The 20,836-nt window shown below is 38.4% G+C and overlaps 2 protein-coding genes across 9 annotated transcripts in view; one reads left to right on the forward strand and one right to left on the reverse strand.

Moving 5' to 3' along the window:
• LOC136265214 (uncharacterized) overlaps positions 1-2,621 on the forward strand; it is a 272,681-nt gene extending 270,060 nt beyond the window's left edge. For all 6 annotated transcript variants that reach the window (XM_066060073.1, XM_066060070.1, XM_066060074.1 and 3 more), the window contains 3 exons: positions 1,791-1,883; positions 2,317-2,381; positions 2,441-2,621. In XM_066060073.1, coding sequence (XP_065916145.1) covers positions 1,791-1,883; positions 2,317-2,381; positions 2,441-2,516 — 234 coding nt within the window. In that variant the 3' untranslated portion in view covers positions 2,517-2,621. The remainder of the gene's footprint in view (positions 1-1,790; positions 1,884-2,316; positions 2,382-2,440) is intronic.
• Positions 1-19,660, reverse strand: part of LOC136265204 (adhesion G protein-coupled receptor E2-like) — a 38,937-nt gene extending 19,277 nt beyond the window's left edge. For 2 of the 3 annotated variants that reach the window (XM_066060052.1, XM_066060050.1), the window contains exons 1-9: positions 11,360-11,573; positions 10,657-10,796; positions 10,426-10,597; positions 10,199-10,377; positions 9,271-9,444; positions 9,015-9,203; positions 7,633-8,214; positions 5,859-6,032; positions 4,584-4,760 (exon numbers count right to left, since the gene is read on the reverse strand). In XM_066060052.1, coding sequence (XP_065916124.1) covers positions 4,584-4,760; positions 5,859-6,032; positions 7,633-8,214; positions 9,015-9,203; positions 9,271-9,444; positions 10,199-10,377; positions 10,426-10,597; positions 10,657-10,796; positions 11,360-11,556 — 1,984 coding nt within the window. In that variant the 5' untranslated portion in view covers positions 11,557-11,573. Of the gene's footprint in view, positions 1-4,583; positions 4,761-5,858; positions 6,033-7,632; positions 8,215-9,014; positions 9,204-9,270; positions 9,445-10,198; positions 10,378-10,425; positions 10,598-10,656; positions 10,797-11,359; positions 11,574-19,531 lie in introns of those variants that run through there. The other variant, XM_066060051.1, reaches the window with a different exon arrangement.
• Between the last annotated feature and the right edge of the window lie 1,176 nt (positions 19,661-20,836).

The raw sequence follows: 20,836 nt of genomic DNA on the forward strand, positions 1-20,836 counted from the left end.
ATGTACATATCAGCAACATAATACAGTAGCTGTAGATAATGCTAGTTAATGCCCCTAGGCAGAGCTATAGGGGTGGGAATTTTTCCCTACTATCACACTATCATAGTAGTTCTTCTCGCAGTTCTTTGCCTGGCCATCATCGACTGCTGTCCATCAACTGCTGTCAAAACATTAGTCTCGTCCCCCAGACCCTTCCTCAAGCATGCTTATCACACAAAAATAACTTAGTTTAGCAGTGCACAAACAATTATTCATTAACAGCTTATACTATAATAAAGTACACTTATCGCATTGTTGAACCATGTATACCACCAGAATCCACCAGATTGACAACTAACACGTGATCTATTTAGGGGAAATCTCGTGGAAAGTCCCTAATTACCTTAAGCGGACACTCATGATACGTGGTTTTAAATTGAATGGTTTAAGAATGTAACTGGATGGTGAGGCGTACTTTAATCGGCTCGACTTTACTGAGAAACTCGAGCCCCTCGTGAGAAACTACATCGCTTGAGCAACGCTTGAAAAAGTAAGAGTCAAGAATACTGAGGGACTCTATGATATATGCCAGTCTTGAATGCTAACGAAACGAGGAGTGAAGTTTGTGCAACGCGTCACATCGCCACACACTGATCCACCGTGTTTGTGCGATAGGGTTTTTGGACCTGTCCACCAGATGTTGAAAGGAAATTCATTCCACCACATGTTGAAAGGAAATTCATTCCAACTTGTGAAGTTATTGGTATACTCATTGTTGGGGTCCATGGGGACATCGATGATCATTTACCAGTCAGCTGTAAGTAATATCACAACAGAAGGAAAGGAACCATTTCCATGCCCCTATGGCATACTGATTTTCCAGGTCAGTTTATGTACACCCAACCACAGAAATGTAAAGCTTGGTGGAAAATAAACACCTTTTTACTCAGTTACAAGAGATTCACCCAGCTTGGATAAAATGTTGAAGTGAATGTCATTAGTACCTACTTGCGGTTCATCAGGTATTGGACAATTCCAAGTGTCCAGATTATGCAGTTGTCCTCATGTTCAAGTTTACATGTTTAGGCAAGTTCCACAACATCCTATAATCTATTACTATATCAGTGTGGAATAATGGTTATATAATATTTTTCATATTCCAGGCTTTAGGTACGTGTATTGTATTTAACACCTGCTTGTTGGTTTTTGCAGGCCATCTGGTCATACTGGTTTATCCACTAGCAGTTGAATGTGATCATGGTACATATGTAAGTTGAGACCATGCAGGAACAAAGATACAGGTGTCATGAATTCTAGGTCAGTTGACATTCAGAGGAATTGTATTATTGCAATTGTTCTTTTTGTAGTTATCAATTATCAGTGACCAGTTTGTGATAGCGTACTTTTGTTTGACTAATGACCAAATGTTCTGGTTTACATGCTTACCCAACAGTTATGTTACTCACTTAACCTGCATATGGGATATATATTTTTTAGTTCATTTTGATTATTCATCCTTTATTGGTACAGCCTGGCATATTGATTTTTTGCACATTCTCTTTTTAATTCAGTGCCTGCTGGATTGTTTCGTCAGATATCGAAACAGATGTCTTTGGTGTTGCGACCGATGTTCCAGGTCAGTTTGCGTGTGTGTTTAATTTAAGGTTGACTTCAGTGCCTGCTTATTCTTTTACAGCGGTATTGAGTGTCATGAATTTCAGGTCAGTTGACGTACAGAAGAATTGTATTATTGCAATTGTTGTTTTTGTAGTTATCAATTATCACTGTATACTAGTGATGTGAATTTGCAGGTCAGTCTACTCAGATGTATCAGGCATGGTGTTGATGGGTTCGAAAAAGTATCCAGTGTAGACTGTAGTGGCATCAAGGGTGTTAATTTCCAGGTCAGTTTACATGTTGTGTTAGTGATTTTTTCCTAGTACCCAGATGTTAAGTGTATTGTATTTAATGCCCACCTGTTATGTTTTTAAATTATGGTATATCAGTGTAGACAGTGCAACAGTAAGCCTTCTGTGTTGTAGTAACTATTTGTTTCATAATATTATGCTGTTGTCCCGAAATGGCACAATTTTTGGGCAACCAGTGTGAAGTCCAGTGGTACAAACATTGTATTATAACCAAGTTGTGATAGCGTACTTTTGTTTGACTAATGTCATAATGTTTTGGTTTTGACTAATGTCCTAATGTTCTGCTTACCCAACAGTTATGTTATTCATTCACTTAGCCTGGGATATAATTTTTGTTCATTTTGATTATCCATACTATTATTGACACAGCCCGGCATATTGATTTTTTGTACATTCTCTTTTAATTCAGTGCCTGCTGGATTGTGTCATCAGATATCGAAACAAGTGTTTTTGGTGTTGCGACCAATGTTCCAGGTCAGTTGCATGAGTGTTTAATTTAAGGTTAACTTCAGTGCCTGCTTATTCTTTTACAGGTCTCAGTATCGTCATGCTGACATACAAGAAATCATCACTATTGTTGGAACTATTTTTAGTCAAGTCTTGATGTGATGTTAATTAACGTTGTTACACATTGTTGTATGTTTACCATATGGCAAGAAATTATCATGGCCATCATGAAATTTGAATATTGTGTAAGTTGTGTGGAACAACCCAAACTCATACATGGTCACTGGCAAATCATGAACCACATTCGAGCCACAACACCACCAACCACATCCGAGCAATCCATTACAAAATTTTGTTGCACCATTTGTGTGTGCATAATACTTAATGAAAGCCACAACACAAGCTACATAGTACACACTACATAGAGGTGGTAACCCCTAAAGGCTTGTTACCTTTTGTATTCACCTTACCGGCCTTTGTGGTTAATCTATTAAAAATTACATGTAAATAGAGAATTGAAGAGTATGCTTAAAGCACCTTCGCTAGTGATTTTGTTCTTCAAACCATAAGACAACTGGCGATTTATAAATGCTCGCATGGGGTGTGGTACTAAATGGAATTTAAAAGATTTCTGCTTAAAACGCCATCCCTAGGGAACTTACAGTTCAGCACGCTGTCACAACTTGTTTATCAGGCATTAGAGTTTGTGTCCACGTCGTGTCTTTAAAAGTTATTATAGGGATTAGAGGTTGATTGAAGAAAATACGCGTATAGGCAAACCAGGATTGGATAATGTCAGTGCTAGATGGACTATACAAACACGGCTATATTGACTGGTTGACTGGTATAACGTGACAGTAGTTGTAACATAAGGTAGAGAAATAAAGTGAAATACGCCTATTTTTTTATTTTGCGATGGTTACTTTTTTATTTTAGCGAGGTCGCAAGAAAACTATGATGATGATAACGACTCCTAAAGATTTTTTTATCACGTAACGCAATACAAATCTATTGAGAGATGTTGCATAATTTAGGACTAATATTGTGAAACCGGCCCTACACGTAAATAACTCACAGTGGTGGCCGCGCGTCTTTTAATTGGGCGTGCGCTTTGTAGTTTCTTGGCCGCGCGACTCACTACCGTGAGTCTTGATGTATGTATGTATGTATGTACGTACGTACGTATGTATGTATGTACGTACGTATGTATGTACGTACGTACGTATGTATGTATGTATGCATGTATGTATATGTACGTATGTATGTATGTATGTATGTATGTATGTATGTATGTATGTATGTATGTATGTATGTATGTATGTATGTATGTATGTATGTATGTATGTATGTGTGTGTATGTATGCATGCATGTATGTATGCATGCATGTATGTATGAAAGCATGTCAGGGGTGTAGCCAGGATTTTTTTGAAGGGGTTCGGATTCAAAGTGGAATGTATTTAGGGGAAGGCCTGGGTGCTTCCCCTAGACCATGTAGGAACAAAAATATGTATACAAAAAAATGTGCTCCTAGGCAGTAACATTAAAAGGTGCTGTTTGTGCATCTAACTAGCTAAAACCTACATACTGCTGTTTATGCAGCTTATAGATATAACCTATTGCCATACTAACTAATCTCCACTACATACTGATAGCTAACTCAGCATACAGGAGCCCTCCACACTTGAGTCCTTTAGTTGGAAATACTTTCTTACAGGTACACATTATGTTCGGCTGGTCCTGCTGTTGATGGTCAGTAACCTGACACATGCATAACACGACCACTCAAGTTTATCACAGCTGCTGCCTTGTGATTTGTCTCAAGACAATTCTTTGAAGTTTTAGCCATGCATCACGTGTACAATTGATCACATGATGCAATAGATGCATTAATGAGACGTGACCCTCAAGAGTAGTACAGAGGAGTGTCAGTAGGCAAGTAGCTACAGGAGAGCTCCAGGGCTGTAAGATTTGGTGTGATTTTTAATTTCAAAAAATTCTGCCTCTGCAAGGGGGGTTTGTCTGAACTATCCAAACCCCCCTGGCTATGCCCTTGCATGTACATATGTATAGAAATATGAGTTGAAAAGTGTTCGGAAGATAGAAACTTATTGTAGGTTATTAGCATCCCAATAAAAATACACAGTAATCAAAATGAATTTAGGTCAGCCTCGTTGGGAAAAGGCCAATAGTTGACTCATTTTCTGTACTGAGTGCATAAAAATCATTACCTTTTGTGCACATGGCCTTGGTTCCATTCCAGAATTTATTACTCTGACAAGTTCTCTTCTCACTACCACTTAGCTCATAACCTTGATTACATGAGAAGGTACAAGTGTCTTCAAATATATTCCCAGTACAGTTAATCATTCCATTATTAGGAGCAGTAGTAAATTGCTGGCAGGACACTACAAAATCAATAAAATTACAGTTATTATATGATAATCAATCACAACCGAAACAGGTACAAATGCAGCAGTGTGTTCTCCATGAACAGGCTAATCCACAAAGGCATATATAGTACTTATTTTGTGCGCACAACCAGAAGGCTAATCCAAAAAGAAAATATGATGATGGCAAACTTTGTTTCCACTACATCATAAAGAAATACCCATAAACTCACATGTCTTTTAGCATATGGATACAAAAGGAACATAACCTTACTCTTTATGAACAGGTAAATCCAATGGTGTAGTAGATAAAACTGGAGCAATTAAACTGTACACAAATGTTTATTTAGTATATGTGACTTGCTGAGTAAGAACTGGCTGTTTTTGCACATTCCTCAAATTCCATTTTATTGCTTCTCTGTTATCTAAAATAACAAAGGGGTGGACAGCCAAAGTTTCAGCCTTTTGTGATGAATAGTCTTGGAATTATAGCGCCAGAGACTTGGAACAGGAATAAACTCGATTTGTACAGCAACAATATGGTAAATAAATTACAAACTTTAATTGATCATAACTCACAACTAAAACAAGCTACGAAAATGAGGTTTGGCTCAGCCTGTTCACCATGAACTGAAACATTGATCAAGCTATAGTGTTTTCCCTGTACATCCCTGTGTGAATGAAAAATAAGGCAACACCAACATAAAATAATGACGGTGAACTTTATTTCTACCATATTGTAAATAAGCACCCATGAACTCATGTACCAATCGTTGTACAAACCCGAAACAAAAATTTTACTCCCCACGTCTGGTGGTTTATAGGGTTTATTGATTTGAGCTTTGTTTTATTACATACTGAAGCGATTAAAACATGCATAATTTTTTTTATGTAGCATGCATATTTTTACTCAGTACATATCAATACGTTTTTTATAAATTTTGCAAGAACGGTTGGTTTTCACTCAGCAGGTCACAGATGTGTTTCTTTATGCAGTATGTATTTTAATATAATTTTATAGCAATACAGAATTTTGCAAGCATGGCCAACCTGTTGCTTAGAGTGTATTTGCTTTATATACTCCAATGTCATCGTGGTATATGTACACACACTTACCTGGTGTACACATCACATTAGTACCATTCCAGGTTTGATCACTCTGACAGGTTAGAGTTTTACTACCACTTAGCTCATAACCTTGATCACATGAGAAGGTACAAGTGTCTTCAAACATATTCCCAGTACAGTCAATCATTCCATTGTTAGGAGCAGTAAGTGATGGACATGATACTGAGGATTGTAAACAAAAAGCTATCTTTACTCATTTACATACTAAACACATACATACATTAACACATGGATATATAGCAAGGGCAGATACAAAAGCTGGCAAGGGTATAACAATACACCTAGGTCAAATGCAGGTGGTCAGAGAGAAACTTTCACCACCTATAGTGCTATAAACATACATTTAATTTTACAGTAAGATTTTCAGATGTCACTATTGCATCTCAGAGTTTTAACTGGGATATATGTATCAGCATCAGTATAAATGTTCTTGCTGAGTAGCAGTCAACTCAAATCTACTCACATGGTATTGCTATGACAGTACTATTAACAGTTATTGACTGCTCTATTAGAGTATCTTGATTGTTTACAAGATTATTCTAGTAGACACCAGAGAAGGGTGTGGGGAGGACATGATTCATGCTCAAAATGAAGCACTCATCATGTGACAATGAACAAATTGTATAACACACTAAGCTATACTATTGCACTACTAGTTTGAAGCCTCAGCATTGCTCGAGGCTGGTTTTAAGAGACATCTTTTCTGGGTGGTGGTGCAAGCTTGAATGGCAATTTCTGGCTTTGCATGGTAAGGACCTGGCTTGATGAGAATCAGTTGTGCACTGGTGGATGGTCTGTTACAGTTACAGTCAACCAAACATTTTCTGTATTGATTCTACTGCACATCAGCCACTAAGGCACCAGTATGGTCATGTAATCTTTTGTCTGACTTCAGTCATAGTCCCTCTTAGTTACAATAACTTGAAACTGCTGATGAACTATTTGGATAGTTTTGTCTTCAAAATGCAGTTACATATCTTGTTTTACTAGTGTTAAATCCCTAATTTACTATGTGCTGTAGCTATCAGCAAGTTCTAAAGCTTTCCAATTAAGCCTCCATCAGCACATTAAAAGCATAATAGGCTGGAGTACTATGCCAGCATATAAAGCTGATATTTCAAACTTGATTGTATAAAAATGATACTCTCTAATAGAGCAGTCAGTGGAAACTGTAAAACTGCAATAGAGTACTCAAATATATTGCCTTACATTGACATATCTCGTAGAACAAGTCATTTTGTAGTGAACTACTCTAATAGAGTATTCACTGATTAAAACGTGTCCAAGATAATTGCAAGAAATGTTATTAACCAAGGAGCATAAATGCAAGCATATAATGGGAACACTGAATGAGCATGATAGGTAAAAATTTGTTGAAAACATTTTGGGTAAAATTTTGAGCATATATTTGACTCAGGCCTATTTCCAATAGCTAGCAAAAAGTTACTATGGAATTATGGTGGTCTAACCACTTGCCAACACATTTGCCTTACAAGCTTAACTTCATTTGTATTTTAAACTTTTGTTTCCATCTTCACCAAAGCAAATTCACCTGTATACCACAAAATAGAAGTTCTTTATTGTGGACTCTTGTAATTATGTATAGGACAAATTCAGTCAGTTATAGTTTTGTGATTTATATAACTTCCTTCTTGGTAGATAATGTTGCTTAGTTTAGCAACTTTAAAATAGTGCATGTTTAACTGTAATATAGTTTCAAGTAGTTTCATTGTGTAATTCATAAACAAAATGCTAAACTTACTTCGATTTTTACACAGCTGTTGGGAAAGATTTTTCTCAAGTTGTTCCAGAGCTGGTTCATCGAGGTTGTCTACCAAAAATACCATGGATGGGTCACCAGTAATAGTGTCTAATTGATCTTGATCAGCATTTCCTACTCCTACAGCAAACAGCTGAAAGAGTTGCTCCATATGAAATTTCTTAGCCTTTCTCTGTAATTTTCTTGTTGCTTCTCTTGATTTACCCTCAGTTAGAATTATAGCAATGTTGGGATAGTCAGGCCTGAAACCCATTGAATCACTGTGGGCAGTCACATTGAGAAGATGTAATATGGGTATATATTTGGTACCCTTCTCCTTAGGGTAATCAATTTCCTTTAGTGCTGAAGTTAATGTATGCTTGTTTCTGTATTGCTGTAAATCAAACACGACTCTAGCATCTCCAGCAAAATACATTAGTCCAACCAAGCTCCTTGTTAAACCAATGTCTAAAAATGAAACTACTCTTGTTGTAAAATTTCTTATTGATCCAACTGAAACATTTTTCTGTATGCTTATTGAAATGTCAAGTACAAAGACTACATCATATCCATTAGTTATGCATTCTATAAAAGGAAACACATAAATGATATAAATTGATATAAATACTGTAGGAGACCTTGCTAAGGATTGCTATATGCAGGTAATATGTGAAATCCACCAATAATGGTTAGATTAGAAAATTTAAAAGAACAGCCACACTACCCCTGACTCTAATAGAGTAGTCAATTGTATATTGTTTTAATCTTTTTCTGACCACACCCTTATACACTGCATTGTAGACTCTCTTGTGTGCAGTTATATTCATCACAAAACTAATCATATAAATCTATGAAACTTTCAGGGGTGGATATAGGGGGGGGGCTCTTGACTCCCCCTTCAAAAGTTTTTGTATACCAAGATCGAGATACTCTAATAGAGCAGTCACAGTATGAAAACAGTATTAAAGCAGTGTGTAGCAAGTTATGTAAGGATTTTATGTACTTTATCAGTAATAAACGCCAAGGTGGTGAGGTGGGTAGCTATTTTCAGCAGGCTGTGAACTTTTTTTTTTGGTCTCACCTCCAGACAATGTAGTGTCTCAGAGTTCATTTTGACCCTCCCTTTCCATAAGTCTGGATCCGCCCCTGAACTTTGGAAGGTGGTACTTTAAACTTGACAAATTGTACAAGCATCAGTAGTTAGTTAAAAAAAGCAACACAAATTTCTTTTTCTCACAAGAATAACAATAAGGATCAATGTGGGTCCCCTATTCAGTGGTTAAAAAGCCTGCAAGCCTACCAACTGTTCAATCTAGAGTAGAATGTATGACATAAAATAAGGCCATGTGTGTTGGTGGCAACTTTAAAAGGTAAGCGTAATGTACCTTGGTCACAGAAAAGTTCAGTGCCATTCCAACTTCCATTTTCCCGACATTCCCTATTATCAGTATCATCTAACACAAACCCACTATCACATGTATAAGTGCAAATGTCTCCAACATAATGAGGTCCATCATCACTTGAAGAACAATTTATTGTTCCATTACCAGGAGCTTTAAGGGGTGGACATGTTACTGCAGCAAATAATTCATATAAGTAAAAATTATGCAGTGTGCATGTGCACACAACACACACACTCACCTAGTGTACACATCACGTCAGAACCATTCCAGGTTGTATTACTTTGACAGGTCCAAGTTTCACTACCACTTAGCTCATAACCTTGATCACATGAGAAGGTACAAGTGTCTTCAAACATATTCCCAGTACAGTCAATCATTCCATTATTAGGAGCAATAAGTGATGGACATGACACTGAAGATTGTAAATGCAAAATTTTTACCCACTACTATGCTACATCATAAATACCTTACACTTTATATTATAATACATAATAATTATATGGTGCTGCTGCATTGCTAAATAGCACAATGAAAAAAAGAATGTCGTGTTTGTCACGAATGGGGGAGTCCATTACTTGGTAGGTTTCTCTCCTACCACCTTTCTTCACTACATACAGATACAAAAATAAGTGAAGAAAAATTGATCCCGTACGACATGATATAAACAAATGCCCATATCCTCTACACTTGCACACGGGTATATTACAGTATAGTAAATAGAAAGTGCTTGTACTTAAAATTGAAAAGTTTATTAAAATCAGTCAGTCAGTAAGTCAGTCATTACGTCAGTCTCTCCCATGATGTTTGCTTATAATATACATGCAAAAAGTACTCTCATTGTTTGTTTACTGAATAAGACATTTACGTCACATTTCTATGAGTTCCCGTTTGTCCTCTACAGTACATTGAAGAACATGGAATAGACAAGTCTTGGACCACATTCAATTGCAAACCACAAGACAAAAATGTTTTGGAGTTATAAGAGTACATGCAAGACTGAGTTAATACATTGTTGGTCCTGAAGGTACTAGGTTCCATAAAAGGACATGGTCAAGCATGGTAAAACACATGGTCAAGCAAACAAAGATCTAATTCTGCTGGAAACATCAATGCTACAATATTAGCATCTCAACACATAAATGTGAGTATACATGTATGTTGAGTACCTGTACAACTGTTGTAAAATTCATTGTTGTTATTGTCCATCTGATTTAAAAGATTGAGATTTGTGGTCTGTAATTCCCTCTCAGTGCCACTGAGTACCAAACTGAATTCTGTGTCAGAGCAGTTGTCAGCAGCTGATTGCACTGAACCAGAGTGACACTCAAGTCGTCTTACAAGTTCACTACATGTTCAAGATGAATAATAACATATTATAGTGTGCATTATATACCTGGAGACTTCCTCAAAAGAGATTGTCAAAAATACTTGAGAACAATTAATAATGATATCATCCACTGCCCAAGCTGGACTAGCTACAGTGTTATGTTGCACCCACCGGAAATGCACATTACTTGCTGTTTCATTTGATACAGTAAATTCTAGCTCTTCTAGTAGAATACTCTCTGTATACACAAAAGGACAAAATGTTATCTGTATCTCAATTTAGTATACAGTAAATTACCATTATATGAGCCCAGGGTAGTCCAGTCTATACCAGTCTTATATTGGAAATACACTGGGTGTATTAAACTGCCATTTATATGATCAGTGCCATTACAAAATTGTCCATCTTGAGAAATGTAAATGTTGAAATCTATTAAACTAGACAGGTACATATATGGAATACTGTACATGCATGATAGTCTCTAAATTCACCTATGTAACTGTGTAAATATTACACGTTTCAAGTTAAAGAGTCATTGCATGATGGATTGAGATGTTTGTGGTAGTAAACTTAATGAACCATGCATAATACATGAGCACACATCATTAGTTGTAATGACAACAGTTTCCTCAAAGCAGCCAATGATATTCATACAAGATGTCACAGATACTTGCTTACTGAGAAGCAACCTACCAATACTTAATATTATTGCTGATCACTAAACAGCACTTGATGAATGGTGACACATTTCAACGTGTCTGTGTTTAGACTACAAGTTTGATACTGAAATTTGATTGGCTGAAAACGTGGTCTCTAAATCTCGTAGAGCCACGCTCATGTCCAATAGAGACCACGCTCTGAGGCGATACGAAACACGATAATTACGCGCCTGTAACATTGGCAACGCATGGACGTTTAAATGGCTAGTAACAGCCGTACTGAATTAGAGGGAGGTGTAATGGGCTTGTTTGTACTAATCAACACTACATTACTTGCTTACAAGCAGCTGTCGAGGCACAACAACAGCAACAATGAGTTGTAGTCCAGTCGCTGAGTCCAGTACTTTGATACATAGCACGCGCCTGTAACATTGGCAACGCATGGGCGTTTAAACGGGTAGCAACAGCCACGCTGAGGTCCCGCCATGTAGGGAGGTGTAGAGGGCTTGTTTCTAGTAATTAGCCATACATTTCCCATTTACAAGCAGCTGTCAACTCAAGGTACAATAACGAGTTGTAGTCTAAATAAGCTAGACGTCAAGAACCACTGGGTTCTACGGGATTTAGAAAACTCTCAGGCCCTTAGTAGCTCCCTCGCTGCGCTCGGGCGCTACAGCCCAGGGCCTTCGAGTTTTCTAAATCCCTTAGAACCCTGGTTCTTGACGTCTAACTATTATTTAGACTACAACAAGTTTGATACTGAAATTTGATCGGCTGAAAACGTGGTCTCTAAATCTCGTAGAGCCACGCTCATGTCCAATAGAGACCACGCTCTGAGGCGATACGAAACACGATAATTACGCGCCTGTAACATTGGCAACGCATAAGCGTTTAAATGGCTAGTAACAGCCGTACTGAATTAGAGGGAGGTGTAATGGGCTTGTTTGTACTAATCAACACTACATTACTTGCTTACAAGCAGCTGTCGGGGCACAACAACAGCAACAATGAGTTGTAGTCCAGTACTTCGATACATAGCACGCGCCTGTAACATTGGCAACGCATGGGCGTTTAAACGGGTAGCAACAGCCACGCTGAGGTACCGCCATGTAGGGAAGTGTAGAGGGCTTGTTTCTAGTAATTAGCCATACATTTCCCATTTACAAGCAGCTGTCAACTCAAGGTACAATAAAACCCTCAGGCCCTTAGTAGTTCCCTCAGGCCCTTAGTAGCGCCCTCGCTGCGCTCGGGCGCTACAGCCCAGGGCCTTCGAGTTTTCTAAATCCCGTAGAACCCTGGTTCTTGACGTCTAACTATTATTTAGACTACAACAAGTTTGATACTGAAATTTGATTGGCTGAAAACGTGGTCTCTAAATCTCGTAGAGCCACGCTCATGTCCAATAGAGACCACGCTCTGAGGCGATACGAAACACGATAATTACGCGCCTGTAAACATTGGCAACGTGTGGGCATTTAAATGGCTAGTAACAGCCGTACTGAATTAGAGGGAGGTGTAATGGGCTTGTTTGTACTAATCAACACTACATTACTTGCTTACAAGCAGCTGTCGGGGCACAACAACAGCAACAATGAGTTGTAGTCCAGTCGCTGAGTCCAGTACTTTGATACATAGCACGCGCCTGTAACATTTTTTTTTCCATCGAAAAATCAAACGATAATAATAGAAACAACAAATTAAACATACAAAGAAAGGAGAGAAAAAAAAAATCAATAAGTTACTGCTTAATTAATGGGAGTCTTGACTCTACTTGAATGAGGTCAATTGGTGCTGATCCTAAAGAGTGGCCAACGGAGCCCTTTGAGGATCTAGAACCCCGCAGACACCTAATTGCTGACCTCAAAAGTGAAAAGGACAAGCAGCACCGGATCCACCTCATTACAGCAGCAACATTGGCAACCCCATTACAGCAGCAACATTGGCAACGCATAGGCGTTTAAACGGGTAGCAACAGCCACGCTAAGGTCCCGCCATGTAGGGAAGTGTAGAGGGCTTGTTTCTAGTAAATAGCCATACTTTTCTCGTTTACAAGCAGCTGTCAACTCAAGGTACAATAACGAGTTGTAGTCTAAATAAGTTAGACGTCAAGAACCACTGGGTTCTACGGGATTTAGAAAACCCTCAGGCCCTTAGTAGCGCCCGAGCGCAGCGAGGGCGCTACAGCCCAGGGCCTGCGAGTTTTCTAAATCCCGTAGAACCCTGGTTATTGACGCCTAACTATTGTTTGTAGTTGAACTATCTACAAGGTAACTTCTTCTAGCTGATCTCTCTACAGGGTGATTTGTTTGTAGCTGAATTCTGTGCATGTGATTTGTTTGCAGCTGAGCTCTTTACAGTATGGTTTCTTTGTAGCTGAACTCTCTACAAGGTAACTTCTTCTAACTGATCTTTCTACAGGGCAATTTGTTTGTGGCTGAATTTTCTACAGGGTGATTTCTTTGAAGCTGAACGCTCTACATGGTGGTTTCTTTGTAACTGAACTCTCTACAAGGTGACTTCTTCTAGCTGATCTCTCTACAGGGTGATTTGTTTGTAGCTGAACTATCTACAAGGTAACTTCTTCTAGCTGATCTCTCTACAGGGTGATTTGTTTGTAGCTGAATTCTGTGCATGTGATTTGTTTGCAGCTGAGCTCTTTACAGTATGGTTTCTTTGTAGCTGAACTCTCTACAAGGTAACTTCTTCTAACTGATCTTTCTACAGGGCAATTTGTTTGTGGCTGAATTTTCTACAGGGTGATTTCTTTGAAGCTGAACGCTCTACATGGTGGTTTCTTTGTAACTGAACTCTCTACAAGGTAATTTCTTCTAGCTGATCTCTCTACAGGGTGATTTGTTTGTAGCTGAACTCTCTACAGGTGATTTCTTTGTAGATGAACTCTCTACATGATGATTTCTTTGTAACTGAACTCTCTACAAGGTGACTCCTTCTAGCTGATCTTTCTAAAGGGTGATTTGTTTGTAGCTGAATTCTCTACAAGGAAACTTCTCTAGCTGATCTCTCTACAGGGAGATTTGTTTGTAGCTGAACTCTCTACAGGTGATATGTTTGCAGCTGAACTCTCTACATGATGGTTTCTTTGTAGCTGAACTCTCTACAAGGTAATTTCTTTTAGCTGATGTCACTACAAGGTCACTAGTTTGTAGTTGAACTCTCTACATGATGATTTCTTTGTAACTGAACTCTCTACAAGGTGACTCCTTCTAGCTGATCTTTCTAGAGGGTGATTTGTTTGTAGCTGAACGCTCTACAAGGAAACTTCTTCTAGCTGATCTCTCTATAGGGAGATTTGTTTGTAGCTGAACTCTCTTCAGGTGATTTGTTTGCAGCTGAACTCTCTACATGATGGTTTCTTTGTAGCTGAACTCTCTACAGGGTAACTTCTTCTAGCTGATCTCTCTACAGGGAGATTTGTTTGTAGCTGAACTCTCTACAGGTGATTTGTTTGCAGCTGAACTCTCTACATGATGGTTTCTTTGTAGCAGAACTCTCTACAAGGTAACTGATGTCTCTACAAGGTCGCTAGTTTGTAGCTGAACTCTCTATATGGTGGTTTCTTTGTAACTGAACTCTCTACAAGGTGACTTCTTCTAGCTGATCTCTCTACAGGGAGATTTGTTTGTAGCTGAACTCTCTACAGGTGATTTGTTTGCAGCTGAACTCTCTACATGATGGTTTCTTTGTAGCAGAACTCTCTACAAGGTAACTGATGTCTCTACAAGGTCACTAGTTTGTAGCTGAACTCTCTATATGGTGGTTTCTTTATAACTGAACTCTCTACAAGGTGACTTCTTCTAGCTGATCTTTCTAGAGGGTGATTTGTTTGTAGCTGAACTCTCTACAACGAAACTTCTTCTAGCTGATCTCTCTACAGGGAGATTTGTTTGTAACTGAACTCTCTACAGGTGATTTGTTTGCAGCTGAACTCTCTACATGATGGTTTCTTTGAAGCTGAACTCTCCACAAGGTAACTTCTTCTAGCTGATCTCTCTACAGGGAGATTTGTTTGTAGCTGAACTCTCTTCAGGTGATTTGTTTGCAGCTGAACTTTGTAGCTGAACTCTGTACAAGGTAATTTATTTTAGCTGATGTCTCTACAAGGTCACTAGTTCGTAGGTGAACTCTATACATGATGGTTTCTTTGTATCTCTACAAGGTGACTCCTTCTAGCTGATCTTTCTACAGGGTGATTTGTTTGTAGCTGAACTCTCTACAAGGAAACTTCTTCTAGCTGATCTCTCTACAGGGAGATTTGTTTGTAGCTGATCTCTCTACAGGGAGATTTGTTTGTAGCTGAACTCTCTACATGATGGTTTCTTTGTAACTGAACTCTCCACAAGGTAACTTCTTCTAGCTGATCTTTCTACAGGGTGATTTGTTTGTAGCTGAACTCTCTACAGGTGTTTTCTTTGCAGCTGAACTTTCTACATGATGGTTTCTTTGTAGCTGAACTCTCTATAAGGTAATTTCTTCTAGCTGATCTTTCTACAGGGTGATTTGTTTGTAGCTGAACTCTCTACAAGGAAACTTCTTCTAGCTGATCTCTCTACAGGGAGATTTGTTTGTAGCTGATCTCTCTACAGGGAGATTTGTTTGTAGCTGAACTCTCTACAGGTGTTTTTTTTTGCAGCTGAACTCTCTACATGATGGTTTCTTTGTAACTGAACTCTCCACAAGGTAACTTCTTCTAGCTGATCTTTCTACAGGGTGATTTGTTTGTAGCTGAACTCTCTACAAGGAAGCTTCTTCTAGCTGATCTCACTACAGGGAGATTTGTTTGTAGCTGAACTCTCTACAGGTGATTTGTTTGCAGCTGAACTCTCTACATGATGGTTTCTTTGTAGCAGAACTCTCTACAAGGTAACTGATGTCTCTACAAGGTCACTAGTTTGTAGCTGAACTCTCTATATGGTGGTTTCTTTGTAACTGAACTCTCTACAAGGTGACTTCTTCTAGCTGATCTTTCTAAATGTGATTTGTTTGTAGCTGAACTCTCTACAAGGAAACTTCTTCTAGCTGATCTCTCAACAGGGAGATTTGTTTGTAATTGAACTCTCTACAGGTGATTTGTTTGCAGCTGAACTCTCTACATGATGGTTTCTTTGTAGCAGAACTCTCTACAAGGTAACTGATGTCTCTACAAGGTCACTAGTTTGTAGCTGAACTCTCTATATGGTGGTTTCTTTGTAACTGAACTCTCTACAAGGCGACTTCTTCTAGCTGATCTTTCTAGATTGTGATTTGTTTGTAGCTGAACTCTCTACAAGGAAACTTCTTCTAGCTGATCTCTCTACAGGGAGATTTGTTTGTAGCTGAACTCTCTACAGGTGATTTGTTTGCAGCTGAACTCTCTACATGATGGTTTCTTTGTAGCTGAACTCTGTACAAGGTAATTTATTTTAGCTGATGTCTTTACAGGCGATTTGTTTGCAGCTAAACTCTCTACATGATGGTTTCTTTGTAGCTGAACTCTCTATATACAAAGTAACTTCTTCTATTGATCTCTCTACAGGGCGATTTGTTTGTAGTTGAACTCTCTACATGGTAGTTTCTTTGTAGCTGAACTCTACAAGGTGATTTCTTCTAGCTGAACTATCCCTTTCCATAGTTGCATGAACTCCCTATAAGGTAAATTTTTCTAGCTGATCTCTCTACAGGGTGAGTTGTTTGTAGCTGATCTCTCTACAGGGTGACTTGTTTCTAGCTGATCTCTATACAGGTTACTTGTTTCTAGCTGATCTCTTGAATTCTCTTTAGGGTGACTGCTCTATTAGGATGACTGCTCTATTAGAGTATCTCGATCTCGCACTTGCTGCACCAAGTTGGATTTCGTGTTATAACTCCGTGGCTTTAAGTCTGATTCTTCTACACCATTGAAGAGCCTTTCTAAGATGATAACTCCATCTGTACAGCGATTTTCAAAGCATTACCCCAAGCGGTTTACCTGGTAGGCGTGGCAAGCAGTCGTTTTTTATTAGCTAATCTCGATTGCGTAATTGTTACACACTGTTGGTTTTTTCGTTGTATCTTCCTGGTTTTTAGTTCGATTTCTTTCAAACCACAAAAGGTTTGAGGTTCAATAGTTAACCTATTCACCCACCGATTTTCAGCTTCTTCCCATACGCGGTTTACCCTGTAGGCGTGACAACATATTGATGTTATTTTTCGTGAATAATCGATCATAACTCTTTTGCGGTTTATCGTATCCTAGCCAACGTTGGTACAGAGATGCGCCTTTATACCCCGCTTCTGTGTGCCAAATTTCAAGGCTATCGGATATGGCGTTCGCGTTTTATAGCAGTTTTTGTAAGTGTGCGAAAAGAGGAAGAAAAATAAGAAGAAAAAAAAACCCGAAGAAACTAAGCCAATTTTTGAAGTCGCATATCTCGGGAACGCTTGACGCGATTTCGCTCTAATTTGGAATGTGGAGTGCCGAAGGTGGAGGGAGTGTCCACAGCAAAAATCGTCTTGTTTCATCAAGGCAGCACAGAGCTACTAAGGTGCGAAAATTGCGTTTTCTTTCTTCCTGTCAATATACTCACGGGTATTACGCGCCGGCTTCTTGGGCCGCACGACACACTACCGTGTGTCTTGATGACAACCACAAATGTCTATATGTCATAAAATATATTATCAGTAATCTACCTTTTCCACACACTGCCCAAATAAGTATACTCATAATTTACTCATGACTTCACTAACTTTTATATAGGATGTATGATGTGCTAGTGACAGCTGATTATATAATTCATAGAAAAATGATTTTGTAGTTTGACGAGTATCGTAATAATAAATTATAGACTTTGGAGGATAAGGTGTTAGTATTTCAACTATTTCTCTTTGTCATAGTTGATAGATTTTATGTGTCTAGCTATTTACGTACGCTATAAGAAACAAGTACACAAAAAATTGGAATTTTCAACTAGAGTAGGGACCATAGCACGAAACAAGCTGGAGTAGTGCACGATATCAAATCACAGTAAAACAATGAGAAGTGCTATATCCCTACTGTGCATTTCCATTATGATATCTTGAGCATACACGGTAGGGATGTAACACTTACTTCTTATTGTTTTATCTAATGTAACAGCCTTCGTTAGCTGGAATTTGGCTGCCTTATATATAAGGAGTGTGCTAATGGCATGGATGACAGATGACTTCATGCAGCAGACAGGATGGAATAGTCTTGAGTCTCAAACTGTATAAGATCATTATTGGGATGGAGATGTAAACCCAATTCCTGCAGTCTGGAATCGGATGATGCGCAAATACATGTAAGTAAACTGAGATTTGCTTCCCTAGATACATGGGAAACTATTTAGGACAGCAAAAACAGTGTTATATAAATCACCTGGGTGGCACTTCTTGGAAGTTGTAACACTTCCTTAGATAACATAACTTGTTGACTCAAGCTTTCTGACATTATGATTCTTGATGCTTATATATGGCATCCACACATAAATGAAACCTCAGTAATGAAATGATGTAGTTCCTATAAATCCACAACTTGTATTCTCCACAAATTGGGAGTGAAGATAATAATTCTGTTAAGAAGGCAGTTACCTTTTTGTTTGCAATTGTTTATAAGGACACATCAATAAGTTTACAAATTTTTTGATGTCAATCTAGTTTCTTAACACAACTTTCAGATTAGTTCAATGCATCTCCCCTTTTCATGCAAAAGTCAGCACAATGCTACTGATTTCATTGTGAAAGAAAAATAACACTAACTAGCTACAAATTTTGGGGACACAGGTATAGCTAGATAGACATATAGTTGTACTTACATGGGTGGATGTAGATAGATGCTGCAGGTCTGAAAGTCCAGACTAGAACATATGCGTAGCCATACTATTATACTGTACAACTATCCTCTTGAAAAATAGGCCCAGTAAAAAGGTTGCAATTTCAAAATTTTTAGTCCCAACCCGAAACTTTGACATTGTGTTATTTTTAATAACTGAAATGCGAGCTGAAATGTCAGTTTTTTTCAATAGATATCTATTTTCCAAAAAAATCCTGAGGGACACACACACCCCACAGACCAGGTCCCATCTTCGATTCGAACTCGCACACCTTGATCACGCCACACAAAGAGGTCCACTCTGAACCTACCCAGATAAAGTCTATCTTTCTCTCTCTTGCGGTCCTCCATACCAATGCATCCGCGGAGCCCGCTCATCCATTGGTCACTATGTTAAGACTCCCCCAATTGTGGAGCTGATTCGGGCAGAGTCTCAGTTTGCCGTGGACTAAGAAAGTCCCAGTTTGTCCAGCACAGGCCAATTTATGTGCTGGGGGTGGTAGGCAAGGGCAGTCCATCAAGCCCGGGGAAAAAAAAAAACCCAGATAAAGTCTCGCTATGACACTGTCGCATGCACAGCCCAATCCCTGTCGACTCACTGGATCATCTGTCTAGTTGCAACCATTGAGCGACCCATCGACCCTCGTTTTTCGATATTGATGGACAATGGTGTGACATACAAACATACCAATCCACTGTTTCACCACGTGCTAGAGCGCCTACATAAAGTCCCAGTTCTACCAGTACCGCTACAAGTAACCAGCCGAGCGTCATCTCATCGCTAACCCACTTCTACGCTGTATCAATTAACTAACGGATTTTTACTGAAGCAAGCCCCATATACCAACTAGTGAACGTCACTACTAAATGTAGTGAACGTCACTACTAAATGTAGTGAACGTCACTACTAATGTCTGCCACAATACTCACCATTTTTGTGTAGTGACGCTCACTACTAATTTTGTAAACAAACTAGTGAACGTCACTACTAAATGTAATGAACGTCACTACTAATGTCTGCCACAATACTAACTATTTTTGTGTAGTGACGCTCACTACTAATTTTAAAAACAAACTAGTGAACGTCACTACTAAATGTCATATGGAAGAATTCAACTGCACCAACCGTGGCATTGTTTAAGAAGAATCTTGATGATTTATGGAGAACAACAAGATATGGGCACTCTCAAAGGCCTGCGGCCTAGCTTGACAGTCTTGTACTGCCAAGCAATTTTTGTCCATTAATAATAATAATAATACAAAAAAATGACAGACTGCTTTATTAGAGTGTTTGAAAATCTTTCTGTCATATAACAGAGATAGTCATGCTGAGAGATGATTGATGCATACAAACATCTTTAGTTGCTGATCAGTTGCCTATCTAACCAATGAAATCTCTACAAGTGCAAATTATATTCATATGGCAATATGCAACAGTAAGCCAAATTATATTCATATGGCAATATGCAATTTAACAGTAAGCCTTTTCTATGTCACATTAATTTTCTTTAACATGATTCATTATTGAAGGGAATTCATTAGCTCATACAGTGCACATAATAATTGTCTTCAAGGCAAACCCTTCAATTTTTCTTTAAGTGGTCACTGTTTACTGTAAACAAATTAAATCCAAACCTGGCCGACTGCTTTATTAGAGAACTTCACAATAATTGTTATTGTATATCAGAAACAATTGTACTTAAAGTCAGTTGCTCTGTATTGCCTTCTTTAGTGGTCAGCTACTTACTTATTCAGGTATTGAAATCCTTACAACTGTTAAGTATATTCATACCACTCAATGAGACAGGTATGACATATTTGGTTTCTTAAATGTTATTCATTATTAAAACAAATTCATTGGTCCATATGATGTATATAGCAGTTTACTAAGTGTCTATACACACAAACATTCTGAAGGTGTTATGTATACCAATGAAATCCATGAAGACTGTATTTACACACTCTAATAGAACATTCACTGATGTCACAAAAT

This window comes from Dysidea avara, chromosome 8 (genome assembly GCF_963678975.1).
Source record: "Dysidea avara chromosome 8, odDysAvar1.4, whole genome shotgun sequence".
Classification (NCBI taxonomy): Eukaryota; Metazoa; Porifera; class Demospongiae; order Dictyoceratida; family Dysideidae; genus Dysidea; species Dysidea avara.